This window comes from Eriocheir sinensis, chromosome 4 (genome assembly GCF_024679095.1).
Source record: "Eriocheir sinensis breed Jianghai 21 chromosome 4, ASM2467909v1, whole genome shotgun sequence".
NCBI classification, from domain to species: domain Eukaryota; kingdom Metazoa; phylum Arthropoda; class Malacostraca; order Decapoda; family Varunidae; genus Eriocheir; species Eriocheir sinensis.
This window is the reverse complement of record NC_066512.1, coordinates 16,003,256-16,020,950: the sequence shown is the minus strand read 5'-3', so window position 1 is coordinate 16,020,950 and position 17,695 is coordinate 16,003,256. Positions and strand designations below refer to the sequence as shown.

General features: G+C 38.2%; 1 protein-coding gene across 24 annotated transcripts in view; it reads right to left on the bottom strand.

The window, feature by feature from the left end:
- Positions 1 to 266: 266 nt before the first annotated feature.
- LOC127008912 (spermine oxidase-like) overlaps positions 267 to 17,695 on the bottom strand; it is a 33,269-nt gene continuing 15,840 nt past the window's right edge. For all 24 annotated transcript variants that reach the window (XM_050881408.1, XM_050881393.1, XM_050881414.1 and 21 more), the window contains exons 9-21: positions 16,843 to 16,969; positions 16,340 to 16,449; positions 8,855 to 8,994; positions 8,411 to 8,572; positions 5,674 to 5,914; positions 5,311 to 5,490; positions 4,575 to 4,661; positions 4,238 to 4,346; positions 2,493 to 2,648; positions 1,862 to 2,064; positions 1,484 to 1,619; positions 1,126 to 1,241; positions 267 to 776 (exon numbers count right to left, since the gene is read on the bottom strand). In XM_050881408.1, coding sequence (XP_050737365.1) covers positions 740 to 776; positions 1,126 to 1,241; positions 1,484 to 1,619; positions 1,862 to 2,064; positions 2,493 to 2,648; positions 4,238 to 4,346; positions 4,575 to 4,661; positions 5,311 to 5,490; positions 5,674 to 5,914; positions 8,411 to 8,572; positions 8,855 to 8,994; positions 16,340 to 16,449; positions 16,843 to 16,969 — 1,804 coding nt within the window. In that variant the 3' untranslated portion in view covers positions 267 to 739. The remainder of the gene's footprint in view (positions 777 to 1,125; positions 1,242 to 1,483; positions 1,620 to 1,861; positions 2,065 to 2,492; positions 2,649 to 4,237; positions 4,347 to 4,574; positions 4,662 to 5,310; positions 5,491 to 5,673; positions 5,915 to 8,410; positions 8,573 to 8,854; positions 8,995 to 16,339; positions 16,450 to 16,842; positions 16,970 to 17,695) is intronic.

The following is a 17,695-nucleotide window of genomic DNA, read 5'->3' as shown; positions in this document are numbered from 1 at the left end:
TTACAACATTCAGTGGAATGCAGACATGTTTTCTAAATTTTGAAGAAAGAAGACCAGTTGCATGCTACCACAAATTTCCCAAAGAAAACAACATATGAATATATGTGCCTGCATCCATCCAACAAGTGAAGAGTATCAATAGATTACAAGAATGAAATTAAGGAAAACTACTCTCTCAGTAAACTCACGCATAAATATGAAATGTTTGTTGAACTAAAAGCAGTCATTACACGTTTACTATATTTCTTAAGGTTACAGTCATAAGGTAATTTTAGTCATCACTGACTTTTGTTGCATTTATTAGATAGATAGACAGATAGATACACACATTTTAACATTTATGTAATCTCTATTATGTACTACAATAAAATGTCTGAAAAATTAACATGGTCATAAACTCTATTACTTTTGTCAATCTATCAACAGTAGATCAAGGTACAACTAACACTATAAAAAAATATAACAATTATCATGGCACATCATTTTTCACAACCACTGATTTCTCATAGATATCAAATCCTGATCATCTACAACAGAGAACATAGTAGTTAGTTAACAGTCAAACATAACATGATCTAAAGATTTGTAAGAGTGAAAATGATGGTAGCTAAACAAATAAGTTTATCATCACTTACAACACAGACATTATGTTTAACATGCCCTTCAGTGTTACATTTGTGTACAGTAACAAACATTTGTGCATAACCATCTTCTTAAACTAAACCAAACTAGCTCACTATTACAGTTTGCTCCTGGGTCTCCTACTCCCAGCAAGGCTGTAAAAGAACACATTCAGGAAGTAAGTAAGAGAACTGAATAAGAAAGTCAAAAGTGTTATCAGTAAAGTCAGTACTAGTGGACAGGTTGGCTATGATAACAAGAATTTCCTCTAAGTTTGATTGTTCCCCTCATTAGAAGACAATACTGATAATTTTCTCATTAACTTGACAGAAAAAAGTATGACACACTGATTGAAATATGAAACTGAAGTCCTGACCTCCATAACTGCCCTATTACCCTTATTTGAGGGGAGAAATGAGTGAGGAACAGGCTATTTCCTCTCCAGTGCCATTCAGATGCCAGCAGCCTCATGAGCTTTACAGTACCAAATTTTATTCAACATACCTACTCTGGGCATTGGCAAAGTGCAATGCCTGTTCCATGCCATTCTGAAGAGCACCATGGACAGTGGAGTAGAATGCAGTGCTGTTCGCCTCCCCAGCTAATGCCAAGATAGGAACCTGAAAGTATACACACACACACACACACACACACACACACACACACACACACACACACACATGGTAATTTAAAATGAATGTATGAATATTCCTTGAACATTACTACATGTAATATGGTCCATACTGATGCCAATACAGTATCCTAGATATTAAACCAATTTTTTGTAACTGATTTAGGGATATATTGACTTGTATGTTATTAAACTCTTTCTAAAATACTTTCATACATAATGGTTTCTTACCTTGTTTCCATTGGTGTCAGACCCAAACACTGGAGTGTTAAGCTGATTTTCATAAGCACTTCCTGACCAGCAGCTACAGGCAAGATTATGGTAGGTGTATGACCCTTGAAATAACCGGTTGTTTGCCCACTGGGATCTATGGATAAAGAGTGCCACCAAATGTCGCAGCCTTAAAACAAAGATGCATACTATTCGTGTTGCTTCTATGTACCCTCAAATTTTATTAGTATGAACAGCAACAACATAAAGAGCCAATGATTAGTACATTGAAAACAAGAAGGGGGGAGAACAGATGATGAATTTCAGTGTCACAATGAATGAGGAGACTTCATTCAATCTGTGTTCCCCCTTTACTCCTCAAAAAACAAGATAAATTACCTATAAACTTTCTTGGGCAATGGAATGTTCTTTTGGCCTAAGAAAGATTTAAGCAGCCGGGTACAGGCTCGGCCCACTTCTTCTTCACTAAGAGTTTCCATGTGCTCTGCCTCACAACCTCCAATCCATCCACACAGCATTGCCTTGTGGTAGAAGACAGGATCAAAGCCTGAGATGGCCTTGACCCACCAATCACAGGTACGCTGGAAAATGAAAATTAGGGTTAAAAGTGAAAGTTCTGCAACAGTTAATGAATGACTTGGAATATATGAACCACACTGACTGACATGACTTTACACCTTGACATTGTCTAATGATATGCAATATACCCACAGAAAATAAATAATTTGTACTCATATATCCATAAAAACTCTACCTTGTGGACCATTCCAAACCATTCTAAGCCACTTTTAGGTGATCCCAATATATTGAGAATGACTGAAGATATTGAATCAAAGGATGTTTAAACTTGCTACCAAAGGAAGAGTTACTTATATTACTGAAATCAACTCCATAATTACATCTTTGAATATGAGTGGATGCAGTTACCATACTGAGGTTTTGGGGCTTCATGTAATTAGTGCTCAAATTAACTTGTCAGAATTACATTATGAAAATTATTATGTTTTACCTGTCGTTGACTTTCATGAGGAGAGGTTGTGTACTCAAAATCAGGAATGTCTTTGGTCCATACCAACTGGATTCCTTCACAACTCTCCCCCCACCACTTGTCTTCATACTCAAGGAAGATCTTGCCCAAGGTGCCAAAGCCTCTACACATTAGTGTCTGTAAGATAAACATAAACATCCTCATTAATTACCATATTTGTCATGCTGCAGAAGACTTTTCTCTCACAAATTGGACACATGTCTGCATCACCAGCCACATTCCTTTGTAAAACAGAGTGAGCATCAGCCCAAGTGATGTATGAGCTCTGTCTGAAGGCCAGAGCCGGGCGTTGCGGCACCGAGTTGCGACTTTGCGACTTTGTCGCACTATGAATTTCGAAGTTGCAAAGTCAAAAGTCACAAACTTTTTGAAAAAGTCGGACTAAGCAAAGTCGCACCGCCAATTTTCCGCGACTTTGGGCCCAGGAAGGATGATCAGCAGCAGCGTCAGCCTGGCCAGCCAGAAGTGCAGGAACCCCAGGACTTGGACACCCGCCTCTTCAACAAGTTGTTTGCTAGAGGCCCGGCCAACCAGCAGCAGGATGTGAGGGAGGTCCTGAGGAAGTCCATGGAGGAGTGGGTGCCCTCTAAAGGCGAGCTGGCCTGGTCCCTCTTCCCCTACCAGCACAGGGAGGTGTGGGTGGACTTATTCATTAAGTACAATACCCAACTCCCCAGCTCTGCAGCTGTGGAGAGGCTATTCAGCACGGCCGGGGACATCCTCAGGGCCAAGAGGTCCTCCCTGGATGAGGTCAACTTTGAGGAGCTTGTGTTCCTCAAAGGGAACATTGACCTCCTGGAGGAGGAGATGGGCCAGGAGGACATGGAGGATGACCTGTAGATATTAGTTTAGGCTGTGTTGTAACTAGAAAAATAAAAAAATAAATAAATATGTGTTTCTCTGCCTTCTAAAAGCATGTTTCTGTTATCGCGCTAAAGTTTACTTTGTAATTTAGCAGGGTCGCACCGGGAAAAAAAAGTCGCAGTAGCAAAGTCACAAGTCGCACTGGGGGGGCCAAAAATAGAGTCGCAAAGTCGCAGTCGCACCAGATCCGGCGGCAAAGTCGCAAAGTCAGAGTCGCACCTGAAAAAATTAAAGTCGCGCCCAGCTCTGCTGAAGACCTTTGTTTTAATGTTTAATATTCCTCGATCAGCACTGGGGAGTAGGTAACAGTGATAGAGGAATTACCTAAGTTCAGATGAGGAAGGTTTCTCAAAATGGTGATTCAAATGCAACTCAAATCCCTGCCTCTGTATTCATATTAACCCCCTCAGACCCAGAGATATATTTTGTTCATTCATTCCAGTGGCAGGGAGCGGGCAAGGTTGAAGGAGGTAACTAGCAAATCTAACAGCCGCGCTGTGGAAATAACTGTCATTGAGCGTTGCTATACACTTACTTTTAAAATTCATCATCTCACTCACAACTTGCCTAAATTGACGCAGATAGCATAATTTCCCAATTTTTGGAGAAAATATATATTTCCTGATCAACCGAGGCCAATGACATTTTATGCGTCTTTGGTGTTTCTGGACAACATTTTGCGAATGACGTGATATGCGTTCTTGGGACTGAGGGAGTTAAGAATTTTCCAAAGTAAAATGCTCAGGTGTAGGATGAAAAGAAACAGAAGGTAGCAGAATGATTTTAAATCTGCCTGAATATTCAGGAAATACCAAAATTGCTTGCTTGGTTCTTCAACTAACCTGCTGAAGTATCTCTGGTAGTGGCGGTGAAAACAGACTTAGATTTTTCTTTAGATATCCTAAGGCAGGTGTTGCCAACACATGCTGAGCTTCATACTCCCTCCCATCTCTGTAAAATTCATAAAACTTTTCACATCACACATATCATAAAAGAAATTTGAAGTTTGACTGAAAAAACAATGAAGACATAATGCAAAAGCCATGATATAGCATTTGCCTGAGGTTGCAAAGAATTATGTTAAAAAATTAATACTAATAAGTAATATTTTTTTAAGATAAAGATGTTTACTTGATCAAAGAACACAATATATTCAATACACAAAGTAAAATTACTTGCTTGCATCGGATGATAACAGGAAATGTTACACCATCAGAGCGCAAGAAAGAACTTTTGGTTCCAATAACTTCTGTTGAATATTCAATGCTGAAAAAAATATTAAATGATATAATACTGATGAATGTACATATTCCCAGTATAATTCATAGAAATGTTGAATCATGTTCATAATCAATTAGCACCATTCACAATTTTTTTTTTACATTACCAATACCAGATCACTAAATAACAATCCCCAGATATTTGTTCCACATATGTGGAACTTTATGTTATATATGATTGGTTATGTTATATATCATTGGTTGCACAACCCCAGCATGCTGTGGTGGCTGCAGATACAATGCAATACTTTCAAGAAGTGCGTGCCTTTTGATATTGTGTGAAGTCTCACTGCAGAAATCATTTGAAGAGCATCTTCAATATCTTTTACTTTTAAATCAAAATTTTGTAATGTAATATCAACATGTATTTAGTTTTTAAATAACAGGGATGTGGTAATACACTGAGCGGACAGAAAACCTTATGCCTGTTTATTTACAAAAGTTAATTTTATAAAATTCTAAGATTCTTTATAAGGTTCATAGGCATTAAGTAAGGTAATACAAAATACTTACCATACACATGCACTGTCGTGTTGTGAGTTATGAAGAGGTGGCATGTAATGAGGCTTTAATTTTTTAACTTGCTTAAAACTGTGAAGAATTCTTGAAAAAAAATCTTGGTAACAAATACTTACCACTCAACTTCACTGTTAAGTTTTACAACAGCTGTTGTTTCTGCCAGCAGAGCATTCAGTATGGAGAGGAACCCATTTTTGGGGTTCATGTTTCTCTCACCTTCACAAAATTTGTAGCTCCCCCAGCAACTAGCAGATAGCTGGTTAAGGGAGTCACAAGCATTGTCAATTCTGTGCCACCTGTAACAGATAACCAAGTGTTGGTACACATTTCATAACAAGAAACATTTGTACACACATTTTGTTTCCAAGGGATATAGTAACTGAAAAATCAAACTAGTGTAAGCCAACGAATAGCATTTTTTTAAAATCCTTGAGAAAATGGAAATCCAAGTAATAGGAAGGCCAAAATGAGACACTGACCTTAATGACCAATAAAACAAGGCCTCTTTGATTCTCTTTGTTTCTGGGGAATCGTTTACACACTTTTCTAAGTACTCATAAAACACTTTTCTGAACACTTGTCCAACAGAGAGGGATGAAGTTGTGCTGTCCTTCTTGTGCACTACATCACAGCACTCTTGATCTGCTTCGTCCATGATGCCAAGGACTTCTTCCACAATTTTGTCATCAATTTCTCTTCCACCCTCCATGAAAAAAATTCCTAGGAGTAAATAATAAATATATACAGACAAGAAGCAAAAAAATGTTGATATACATTTGAAAGTAGGAGTTCTATCTGAGTCCCCTGATATAACATGGCACTCAAGGGGAGGCGCTGCCTAGTATTAGTGGAGGGTACATTCATTTTATTTCAATTGTTTTAAAGTATTTTTTTCTTTGAAGACTTTGGTAAATGCAATAAGATCTGCATGTATCAGCATAATAGCTTTCGTGCTTCTGTATGAAAAAAATTACAAACAAAATTTATTACTTGTAATAAAAGCAGAGCTAAAAACGTTAATGAGGGCCAGCATGTTCACTCAATATGTACGATATTGGGTAGTTTTACTCATGGCACCACTAGTTAAAAATTGTCCGTTCAAATTTTTAATATGTCTCACTGTTCCTGCGCAAAAAAATTACCACAATCACCATTTGATGTGTCCCATAATTCTACCACTTTTTTTTACCTTCAATAAATCATATCAGCAGTGTTTTTTTGTTTATAAAAAAACTTGACGGACAATTTTTTCACCATCCACTCGTCTTTCAGCAGATGTTTGAGTTTTTTTATTATCTTCACAACTAATGGAGTTATTATTCTCCAAAGTACAAAAAATGCACCTTCGAGATATCGGCTATTTTGTGTGTAAATGCAGTTAGCGTACAAAGTTATGATTTTTAGAGGATCTTACAGTGGTAAAATACAACTTAGATACTTATGTAGTTATATTTATGAATGACAATGAATGATATAAAAAATAATAATCATAATTGGCACCTGTGTGTGTGTCTGTGTGAGCGCACTAGAAATCACCTGGGCTGTAGTATTCTGTGGATACCTCCTGTTACTTCTTCTTCATCACATTCTTTTCTTTTGGGCTTCTTTTCATTTCCTAGGTGTCCAAACCTACCAAAGTACAAGTACAAATGTACCTCTGAGGAGCACTCGCGACACACTAAGTAACTGATTGACTGATTCACTCAACCACACTCTGAGGCTTGCTGGCTGCCACTAGAATTTTGCCAGATGAATGATGACACGCTTTTCGTAAAAAAAGTGGAAAAATCGGACAAAAGAAGGCAAAATGTAACATATATGAGTATTCTACAGAAAACGGAGGTTTCTGCAGGGAGGGGACCACAAAATTAGTAACACAAATCAAATTATTTGAAAGGGAAATAATTATCGTACAGCTGCCAAACTTTCACAGGGAACTCTTCACGCTACAAACCAACCTGAGAACAAGAAACAACGGAAAAACAATTCAAGCAAAGCGATGCAATACCGACATCGGCAGGAGTTATTTCTCAAATAGAGTTGTTCACCACTGGAACAGCCTTCCTGCAGAAGTGGTTAGCACAGAGACCATCAACTCCTTCAAGAAACGCATTGATCGCCACTTTGCTGCATCAGCAGTGAACTGAACGTTCCCAAGAGTAGATACACAAGTGCTTTAATCCTTCCCTGCAAGCCACTCCTATGGCAAACGGATTGATTAAATCACTGAACGCAGGCAGCCTAGTAATGAGCCATCAGGCTTTCTGCTGCCTGCTTGTCCATGTTTCCATGTTTCCATGTTCAGCTATTTTTTGGAGTAACTTAAAATTTGGCTGAAATAATGAAAAATACCCATTTTTGGCGGCGCCTCCCCTTAAGTTACAAAAGTAAGTTGTAGTAGTATTATCTAGAGGAGGGTAAGAGGCTGTTTTGCTGCTTTCATAGACCTGAAGAAGGCTTATGACAAGGTTAACAAGAAGGGGTTATGAAATCTCCTGAGAATACATGGTGTGGGAGGGCATCCCCATAAGGAGGTCAGGATGTGAGTGCCTCTGCTCACATGAATGGGGAGCTGAGTGAGAGCTTTGGTGTTGGTGTGAGACAGGGGTGTGTGATGTCACCATGGCTATTCAATATTATATGGATGATTGTCTGAGAGGAATGAAAGCCAGAGTTGGGGATTTTGGTGCAAGGCTGAAAGTGAGGTGTGGAGCAGTACTTGGTGGCAGGCCGATTTGCAGATGATACAGTGTAAAAAGTAGAGGATGCTGGAGATGATTGTGGATAAAATTTGACAGCATGTAAGAGGAGAAAGTTGAAAGTAAATGTAAGCTGTTATGAGGGTTATTTATTTGCTTTATTTGAGAGCAAGATAGATCACTGATCTTGTCCAAATGATTTAGTTGCATGGCTCATTTTCAAATATTTATAACAATTAAGTGTTATTATTTGTGTTCTTCAATCATTTTGCTTCTTCTTTGTTGTTTGGCACAGTTCAAAATATTTTTTACAAATGATTTTTATCATCTGTTCTTCAATTACTGATATTTGTTCCACATATGTGGAACTTAATGTTATATATGAATGGATTTAATAAACTTTATAATACTAAAATTTGATGAAAACACAATTGTAACTGCCCCATATAACATTGCATAAACTAGAGGGAATGAGTTGATCATTTTCACCAAATGTAAAGAACATCAGAGTACACACCATTCCCATCAAGTGAGAAATGTTGGTGAAGAAGGTTTCTTGATTTAGCAAACTGGTAGAGTACATTTTCTTCTTCTCCATGTATCCACTGAGCCCCAAGCTCCACTATGCCATGAGGGGATGCCTGCACTGTATTTATACGACCTCCAATGCGGTCACTTGCTGTGGAACAATTCCTGTATAGAGCTTCATTTATTATCCACAACAAATCAAACAACATATGAAAATTATTACATCATAGATTTTAAAGAAAAATCATTTGTGAGGTGAAAAGAAGTTAAAAACATATGAAAAAAAATTGTGGAAAAGAGGACAAATAAATTACATAAGCCATATTACAAAGGAAGATGCAACACAATACGTACATTACCAAGTAAACTGTAAACTTACACCACACAACAATTAATGGCTAATAATGTGTGCAATAATGAGGTGCTTCTGTACCTTCAAGAATAAGAACAGAGTTGATTCCTTGAGCCTTCAACTCCCTTGCTGCCCCGATCCCAGCTGCCCCGGCCCCCACAATGACCACTGTATACTTCTCTCGGGGCTCTGCTGCCAGATGAGAAGAAACTCTTGAGACACTGCAAGAAAAGATGTTGTTACTAAGTTTTTGTGCCATAATGTTGTTAGTAGTGCAATAAGTATTTAGTTGAAAGTTGCTGTACTACTACTTATATTTAATGCCCCCCCTCATAAGGCAAACCTTACTGCTTTGTGCATAATTACAATACACAAAAAATAAAGCATGAATATTGTCAGTCATCAATATTATGATTCATACATCTATCTCTTATTCTGGTTATCAGTCTAACAAAAAATCTGTGCCAATCTACCTATCTGTCCATCAATCAAACTCTATTACAAACACAGATGAACAGAACCTCAAGTGAGGGATATGATAGCGGTAATGTAAAGTAAAAGCCAAGGCACATTTTCTGGCAGATACAAAACACTGGCAGGAGAGAGCAAAAAGGTGCATAAAAAAAATGGAAACTTTGTGCAACAGCAGTGGTTGCATAAAGCTGGTAGGTAAGTAAGCACAGCACAGGAAAACCAAAAGCAGAAAGTGTGTAAAAAATACTTATTCAATTTTGAAGAAGAAAAATAATAAGGAAAAAAAGAAAAAAATAGAAAAAGAAAAAATGAAGAAAAAGAAAAACAAAATTGAAAAAGCAATCAAAACTTATACCACAAAATCACTTCCAAATCAGAGAGAAATGTAAAATGCACACATTGTGTACAGTATATTACTGTACCCCTGAAAGCATATATAATCCATGCATTTATGATGCCTTTGGAAGTTTTCAAACAAAAAACTAAAAATTTTGTTATACTGATAATGCAACAAATAAATAAAGGAGGAAGATGGGCATGGACCTCACGTGCCAGGCTAATCACTTCCAACATAATATCTGTGCTTATTTTATTATGGAGCTACAGTGAGAAAACTTTTCAACACAGCCCCCATGGTTGGGAGCCCACCATACACTAAAAAAATGTTCTAAACATGAGATCATTTACAATAATGGGGTTTGCAATAATGATGCATTACCTGCATCATCTTGACCCCTTCAATACGGTGATGGCGACGTCGGCGTCACCGTATGCAAAGGGTTAATCCTCTTCTAAACCTGTTAATCCTCTTCCATTTCCTCCTAATCCTCTTCTAAACCTCTTAACCCTTTCCATCCGTGACGCAAACGTCGGCATCACAGTATAGAAAGGGTTAAGAGGAAATGGAAGAGAATTAATCCTCTTCTAAACCTCTCAATCCTCCTCTAAATTCCTCTTAATCCTCTTCCATTTCCTCTTAAGAGGTTTAGAAGGGGATTAAGAGGAAATGGAAGAGGATTAAGAGGTTTAGAAGAGGACTAACCCTTTACATACTGTGATGCCGTTGGACGCCAACGTTGCTGGAGTGAAGGAGTCAAGAGGAAATGGAAGAGGATTACGAGGTTTAGAAGAGGATTAATCCTCTTCCATTTCCTCTTAACCCTTTCTATGTACTGTGACGCCGATGTCTGCGTCACCGTAGGGTTAATAACAAAATGTAATAGCTATCCATCTATCTATCTGTATCTGTGACACCCTGTTCTTCAAAGCAAACCTTGCACCCACTACACTGGATATAATGACCACTGTCTAGAGTTCTGGGCCTGTACATGACAATGCTCCTTGATATTCTCCTTTTAGCATAATATAACCTGAATACCTTAAAATAATTTTGTAAGAAAAAAGGAGAAATCATAAAATAGAAATCTGAAAAGGCATGCATTGCATAATTTAATAATTACTATATAAAATTGTATATAAGAAAAAAGATCATGCATAATCATTATTCCCAAGACAACAAGAAAACAATCAACTGTCTTCAACCATAGTACTAATTACCATTTCTTAGTGGGGCACACTATGAATGCTGCACACAAAGTCACTGTCCATGGAAATTGTTCAAAAGCTGTGTGGGGGAAACTTAAAGGATGAACATTATGCTTTCTATACCATAATGCATCCTCATAACAATGGTTGATATTCTCAGTGTGTAGCAAAATACATAAACGAGATTTTCATGAGAAGCTCAGTTAGTAATGTTGGGAGTTCTGAGAAAAATAATATTTTATTTCATTATTATTTATACTGTCATTCTTTTCTTATATCTTTTTTACATTACTCTCCCATAACAGCAGCGTCTTATTGAAAAGGAAATAATTACTTACCTTCCTATTTCATAACTTGAGTGTTATAGGTAATAATTTTCAGTGCAACAGTTTCTCAGAGGATGCATATTTCTGATCACAGTATTATGTGATTACTGTTTGTGTGCGTGCACCCAAGATCCTAGGAAACATGAGCTGTTCTACATGAGTGTGCAAACCTCCAAGGCTGAACAACAGGTTGGTGGCACAGGACACTGAATACTAAACTAACATTGAAATAAATCTGTTCATCACATTTTTTTTTTTTGCATGATATTAAAGAATGAAAATATCTTATAATTTAAAAACCCTATGGTAAATGAACAGCATCATGACAGCACTATAATGGATAGAAGTATATTGAAGCCATGTCCCCTTGTGTAGCAATGCTCAGCATTTCACCAGCTTATTACATCAATGTTTCTGTAGTGCAGCTGACTTGCCTGATGGGTGAGCCTCCCATAACTCACTGCAAGTGGGGTACCTCTTTGACCGACTGGTGAAGGAGGGGCTCTCCTGTCTCGCTGGTCGCGAGTTCAATCCCCAGCGCCAGCAAAACCTTTCCTTGTCTGGATTAATTTCTCGTGTGTTTCGTTACACGCTATGGTTGTGTGGGAGAAAATTCTGGCGTTTCACCGCTGCCACCAGTAAAACACCAGAATTTTCTCTTTACTACTCTCCCACATGACCACTGCATGTAACGAAACGCACGAGAAATTAATCCAGACAAGGAAAGGTTTTGCCGGCGCCAGGGATCGAACCCGCGACCAGAGAGACAGGAGAGCCACTTCTTAACCAGTCAGCCAAAGAGGTACCCCACTCGCAGAGTGAGTTATAGGAGACTCACCCATCAGGCAAGTCAGCTGCATTACATTTCTAATACTTTGTTTTTGTACTTCATAAAGGGAAAATTGCTATATTTTGCCCAAATATGTATGTGCCTCAAGACTGCATGCAGCCATTATATGATATAGATGTGTTCAAGGAATATAAGCCATGTAATGCATGCAAGGTTGCATGAAATGATTAGATGCAAATACTAATCTTAGTATCATTGTTTAACATATTATATGTTTGAGTAATTTTGCATTTTTGTGAAAAAGTTGAAAAGTTTAGCAAATGCTGTTTTAGTGATGGAGATGCTTGTTAGTTTTATAATACAGGTCTCCCTTGATTTGTGATTGGGTTACGTTCCCGAAGAAGTGATCATAAATTGAAAATACCGTAAATCAAGTTCTCAGGTCTGTCTAAACTCACAAAAACACTTACAATGACTTAAAATAACTGAACATGACTTATAATGACAAATTGACTTACTATGACTAAAAGTACTTAAAAATGACACAATATGATTTCTTTACAAGTCTTGGTCTTGGTCTGTTCAGCCTCTCTCAAACACACTGAGGTACCGGTACCAAGATGTTTGTTGCCGATACCAATACTGTTAAACAGGTACTGTTAGTTAGGTACTGGTACCAGACCCTTGGCTGAAAAAGTGAACATGGCAGCGTTGAAGCCCTACACTTCCCTCTGTCAGATATACTCATATTCGTGGGACGCTTAGAAGCCATCACTGACTATATACGTACAAGGATCACACATGTAATTTTCCAGTTGTTAAATACACCAAAAGCAGATACTAAAAGTCGCATGGCAGACTGAACGGCGGCGAGGAAACAAGTGGCTGCAGTGGCAAGAGTGCTGCCATCGCTTGGGTGATGGAACAAATGTCTGTAGATTTGCAGTGCACTCAACTGATCAGTCTGACAATTGTATACATGAGTCAGAGCAATCATAAATGAAAAAATTGGTAATAAATAGGCAGATTATATATGCAAAATATCATAAATCAATACATCTAAAACCAAGGGAGACCAGTATTATTTTTTTTTCCAGCAAACTCCAGTAACTGATAAAAATTAATAAAGATGTCATCAACACAAAATACTACACTACAATAGCAGTGGGTTCAGATTTCAAAAATAGATAAATGAATGCAGTGTTTTATAATGCCAGATATAAGAAATAAGTTCTCTTGCTGACAGTGGCGTTCTCACTTTGGTTCATTTTGAGCTTGTCGTTTTGATTTTGTTTGAAACCCTACAGAGCAGAGCAGCTTACATGGCTGACATTATGATTATTACAGTTCAGTAGAAGCTCAAGAGTTTTCCATTCATCTTATTTACACAAAAAGAGGAAAATTTCTACATTTTATTTCTAGACTCAATGATAATTCTGCTGGCTACAGTAATGATCCACTTGAATGTTTCAAAAGGGTAATTATCATTGTAAATATTACATATACACAAATACTCAAAGCTAAATTGTGTTCATCATCAAAGCTTAAAGCCACACAACATTCAAATGATACACTGAATTAAAGGATTGTTTGAGTAAGATGCATACAATGTTTAACTGATAACATTTCCTTTTTAGAAGCTTAAAATATAAATCTCCATATCTGGTTGCATCAATGGTTGCAAAAATTTACCCAGCACAGGTCACACTGAGTGGCATTATCTCTGATGCTGAGCAGAGCATAAAAATAAATACTGTGATACTTTAAAGACATATTTATCTAAAATAATCAAATATTTGAGGAAACTGCACCTTGCCACCCTCTCTAGTTTAAATTTCTAAACAAGAAAAGAACCTCTTCCCTTTTACCTAAATGATGCTTTATTATCAGATAAACAAATGCTTCATTACACTGGGAACACTAACAACATTGTTAACCCCTTCACTACGGCCAGGCCAAAACAGCGCCCCACGCCGTATCCGGGATCACCGCACGCGCCAAATTTCAAATGTCGCTATAGAATGTAACAAGTTTTCAGCCATAAACTCAACATAATCATCATGTATTATATATGAAAACATGCAGAAATAAATGGTGCACATAAAGAAACTAACTACGGATGGGTCAAAATAGCGCCCCGCGCTGCATCCGGGATCGATGTGCGCGCCAAATTTCAAATGTCGCTATTGAATATAACAAGTTTTCAGCCACAAACTCAACACAATCATCATGTATTATATATGAAAACATGCAGAATTAAATGGTGCACATAAAGAAACATAAATTAATTGATAATTTTGAGATGTAAGCATAAATATAGAGATAAAATAACTCGTATAGTGGCTAAAGCGAGCCAGGATGCAGTATGCGCATCCTCGGACATAGTATGGGGCACGCAAGGACGTAGTATACGCGTCCTCGTGTTGAAGGGGTTAAGGCCTACGGTCATTCCCCAACATTCAAGGTCATGGCACTCAGCTTCAGTTATTTGTGGGACCACCCAGTGAACATTATCATTGGCTACCACTCCAAAATTCACAGATGATTCTGAACCATCAATCAGCCAACAACTTCTGGCCTGCGCTGTCTGAGACAATACTGCGAGTTCATTTCCCATCTACCTCATACTTAGCACAACATATAACACTGGATTGACAATCTGTTGATTCTCTTCCTTTTCCTGCTTTAGTGTTTTTATACGTATCAGTATTGTATTGTATGTGCTGTGTTGTGCTGTGCCCTTAACTTTGTTTTAGGTGTTTTGGTAAATGCTACATTTTGCCAGGGGTCCCAAATCAATCAATCAATCAACAGGGGCATATGGCGGGGAGTGCGTTGCCTCACCCACCCTACGACACTAAGTCTGGGGGTCCCTCCAGGCAAGTCTCCAAGCAGGCCCACTTCCCACCCTGAGCACCTCCTGGCACAGCATCATCACCAGATGCCCAGAGTGCCCCTGAGGATCCTATAGAAGTAATGACCACAGAAGAAAAGATAAAACTGCTTAAAAAGTTCAGGGAAAGCCTGTTGAATGCTGTTGTTGGCTGCTTATTTGAGATAAATGAAAGCAATGAATATTATATTAAGAAATAAAAAAATATTAGAGAAATTGTGAGTAGCAGTGCTCCATGAGCTTCAGATTTAGGACAAAGGAGAGAGACTGCTGTGTACACCAACAATGTGTTCAGTAAAGCAAAGTCACTATGATAACTCCAAGGCTGCTGCCACTAATCCCACCGCTGCTGGCCCTGAGGCTTCTAGTCATTGTACAAGTAAAGATTCTCAGCTTCTTAAAACCACCACCCCAGCTTTCACAGCTAACAATGGGTGGTTTGAGTAACTTAAAAACTTCTTCTACACAATAATGGGGGAAGCAGCACACAAGGAGAAGGAGAACGGAGGAGAGGAGGGAGAAGCAAAGATGAATGATCTCTCTCTCTCTCTCTCTCTCTCTCTCTCTCTCTCTCTCTCTCTCTCTCTCTCTCTCTCTCTCTCTCTCTCTCTCTCTCTCTCTCTCTCTCTCTCTCTCTCTCTCTCTCTCTCTCTCTCTCTCTCTCTCTCTCTCTCTCTCTCTCTCTCTCTCTCTCTCTCTCTCTCTCTCTCTCTCTCTCTCTCTCTCTCTCTCTCTCTCTCTCTCTCTCGTGTGTGTTTGTGTGTGTGTCTAATTCACCTACAGCCTGATCATGAGCTGGACTCATCATTACCAGCAAGTTCCCTCCCGAAGCAGGAGTGAATGTGCTGCGAGGGAGTACCAGAACCAGGAGAGATGAAGACACTTCTGCCGCAGCCACCCCCTGGAGGGAAGTTCTCGCGAGGAAGCAAGGCGTCGGAGATATAGATAGATAGATACCCTCCCGATTAAAGCAAGGCTTATTAGTCAAACTCTGGGTACTGCTGGGACCTTCACACATCGTGCACCCTATCCCCCTTCCTCAAGGGGGGTCGTGTGTATGTGTGGGTGGGGAGGTTGTGATTTCTGACTGAAATTAACTGATTGACTTATTGGACAATATAACACATAAAAAAGTGTAACCATTGGAAAGAGACCTGCCCTTTTCTGTAATAGGACTTATTTATAAATTATATGGGATCACTTGTGACCACCGTGCAAAGTGGGGAGGAAGAGTGGAATTGACTAACTGCAGATGTCACATCATCCCAAAGTTACTGTCCCTTAGCACCAGCAAAATGTTGGGGGATGACTGTAGTAATAACTTTTCTAATGTAAGAATATTCCACACAGAAAATGTCACTGCAAATACATATCCAGCTATTGCCAATTAAAATGTATTTTTTCTAGCTCCTTGTAAATATAAATACCCATGTTACTGGCATCCCAGTGTGCTACCATACTAGAAAATATACTTGGCAATCAACCATGGCACAAAAAAATACACATTATCCTACAACATAATACAAGTTTGCAGTTACCTGCTGAAATACTTTATCAATCTGTCAGCTTCCCTCCACCCGCTTTCTAGAGCACCGTGGACTGTAGAGTAGTAGCAATCATGTGTAGCCTCTCCAGCGAAACATAAAAGCTGAAAATCAAAGCAAAGGTGCACTGAATTTTCTTTCAATTATAATCATATAATAAAATTTAATGGGCTGTAAAACATAACTAAGACATCAGGAGGTTTAACAGATGGAGCTAATATCCATTTCACTGACTTGTGCAAAGTTGTCTGTCATGTGTCTGAAGACATCCTTATCCTAACCTATTATTCAGCCATCACAGTTGTGGATGCAGGTGATTTCACTTGGTAACATTTTCCCAAACTACAAAAGTCTCTCCAATGTTATCTTTGCCCTTTAAACTCAACTATAAACTTTCATACCCCATAAGAATCTTGTATCCACATGACATAATATTTGTAGTGTCATAGTGTAAAAATTAATTAAATGACTGAGTTTTAATACAAATAAAAACCTACGGGTGTATTCTTTTCCAGGTCGTACAGCGGTTCAGCCAAATCAGCTGCGGTTACTCCCATCTCCTCACTCTTCAGGGAGCGGAAACTGTAAGAACCGTTGGTCCATGGGTTGGTCCCCCACATTGACCTGTAAAGAAATATTTGTAAACCAAAGCTCAAGCTAGCACCTAAAGCATGGACTCTTTCATTTAGGTATATCCTGTACAGGTAAAAATTTCATTAGAATCAACTTGTGGGAAGCACACTTTGTATCTATACTTACAGTTAATACAAGCACTCCTCATCATCACAATCAGTCATTATTAGTCCACTGTAGGACAAAGATCTTTCTCAAGGCTCTAACCCCCTCCTTTTTTGTACAGGCAGCAGAAATCTGTTCAACTGTGGGATTATTATTATATCCTCCCATATGTGCTTGTCAAGCACTTATGAATTCTTTGAAAGAATTGTAACTTTGGAGAAATAAGTAATTATTATTATCATTATTAATTATTATTATGAATTCTTTAAAAGAACTGTATCTCTGGAGAAATAAGTAACTATTATTATTATCATTATTAATTATTATTATGAATTCTTTGAAAGAATTGTAACTTTGGAAAAATAAGTAACTATTATTGTTATCATTATTAATTATCATGATGATGGCATTTTTCTAAGCACTAGCAAGCCCTCTGTAAATAGTTCAACAAGTTTAAAAACCTAGTTCCTCTCACTAAGTGAATAAGCATTTTCTTAGTGATATGCTTTTGCAAAAAGAACCTTGTAGTATTACCAAAAGGGGTCAATGTGCTTCATCAGGTTATACTGTTTTGTATACAACTCAAATCTGCAAAGCAGATCAGGGCATTCC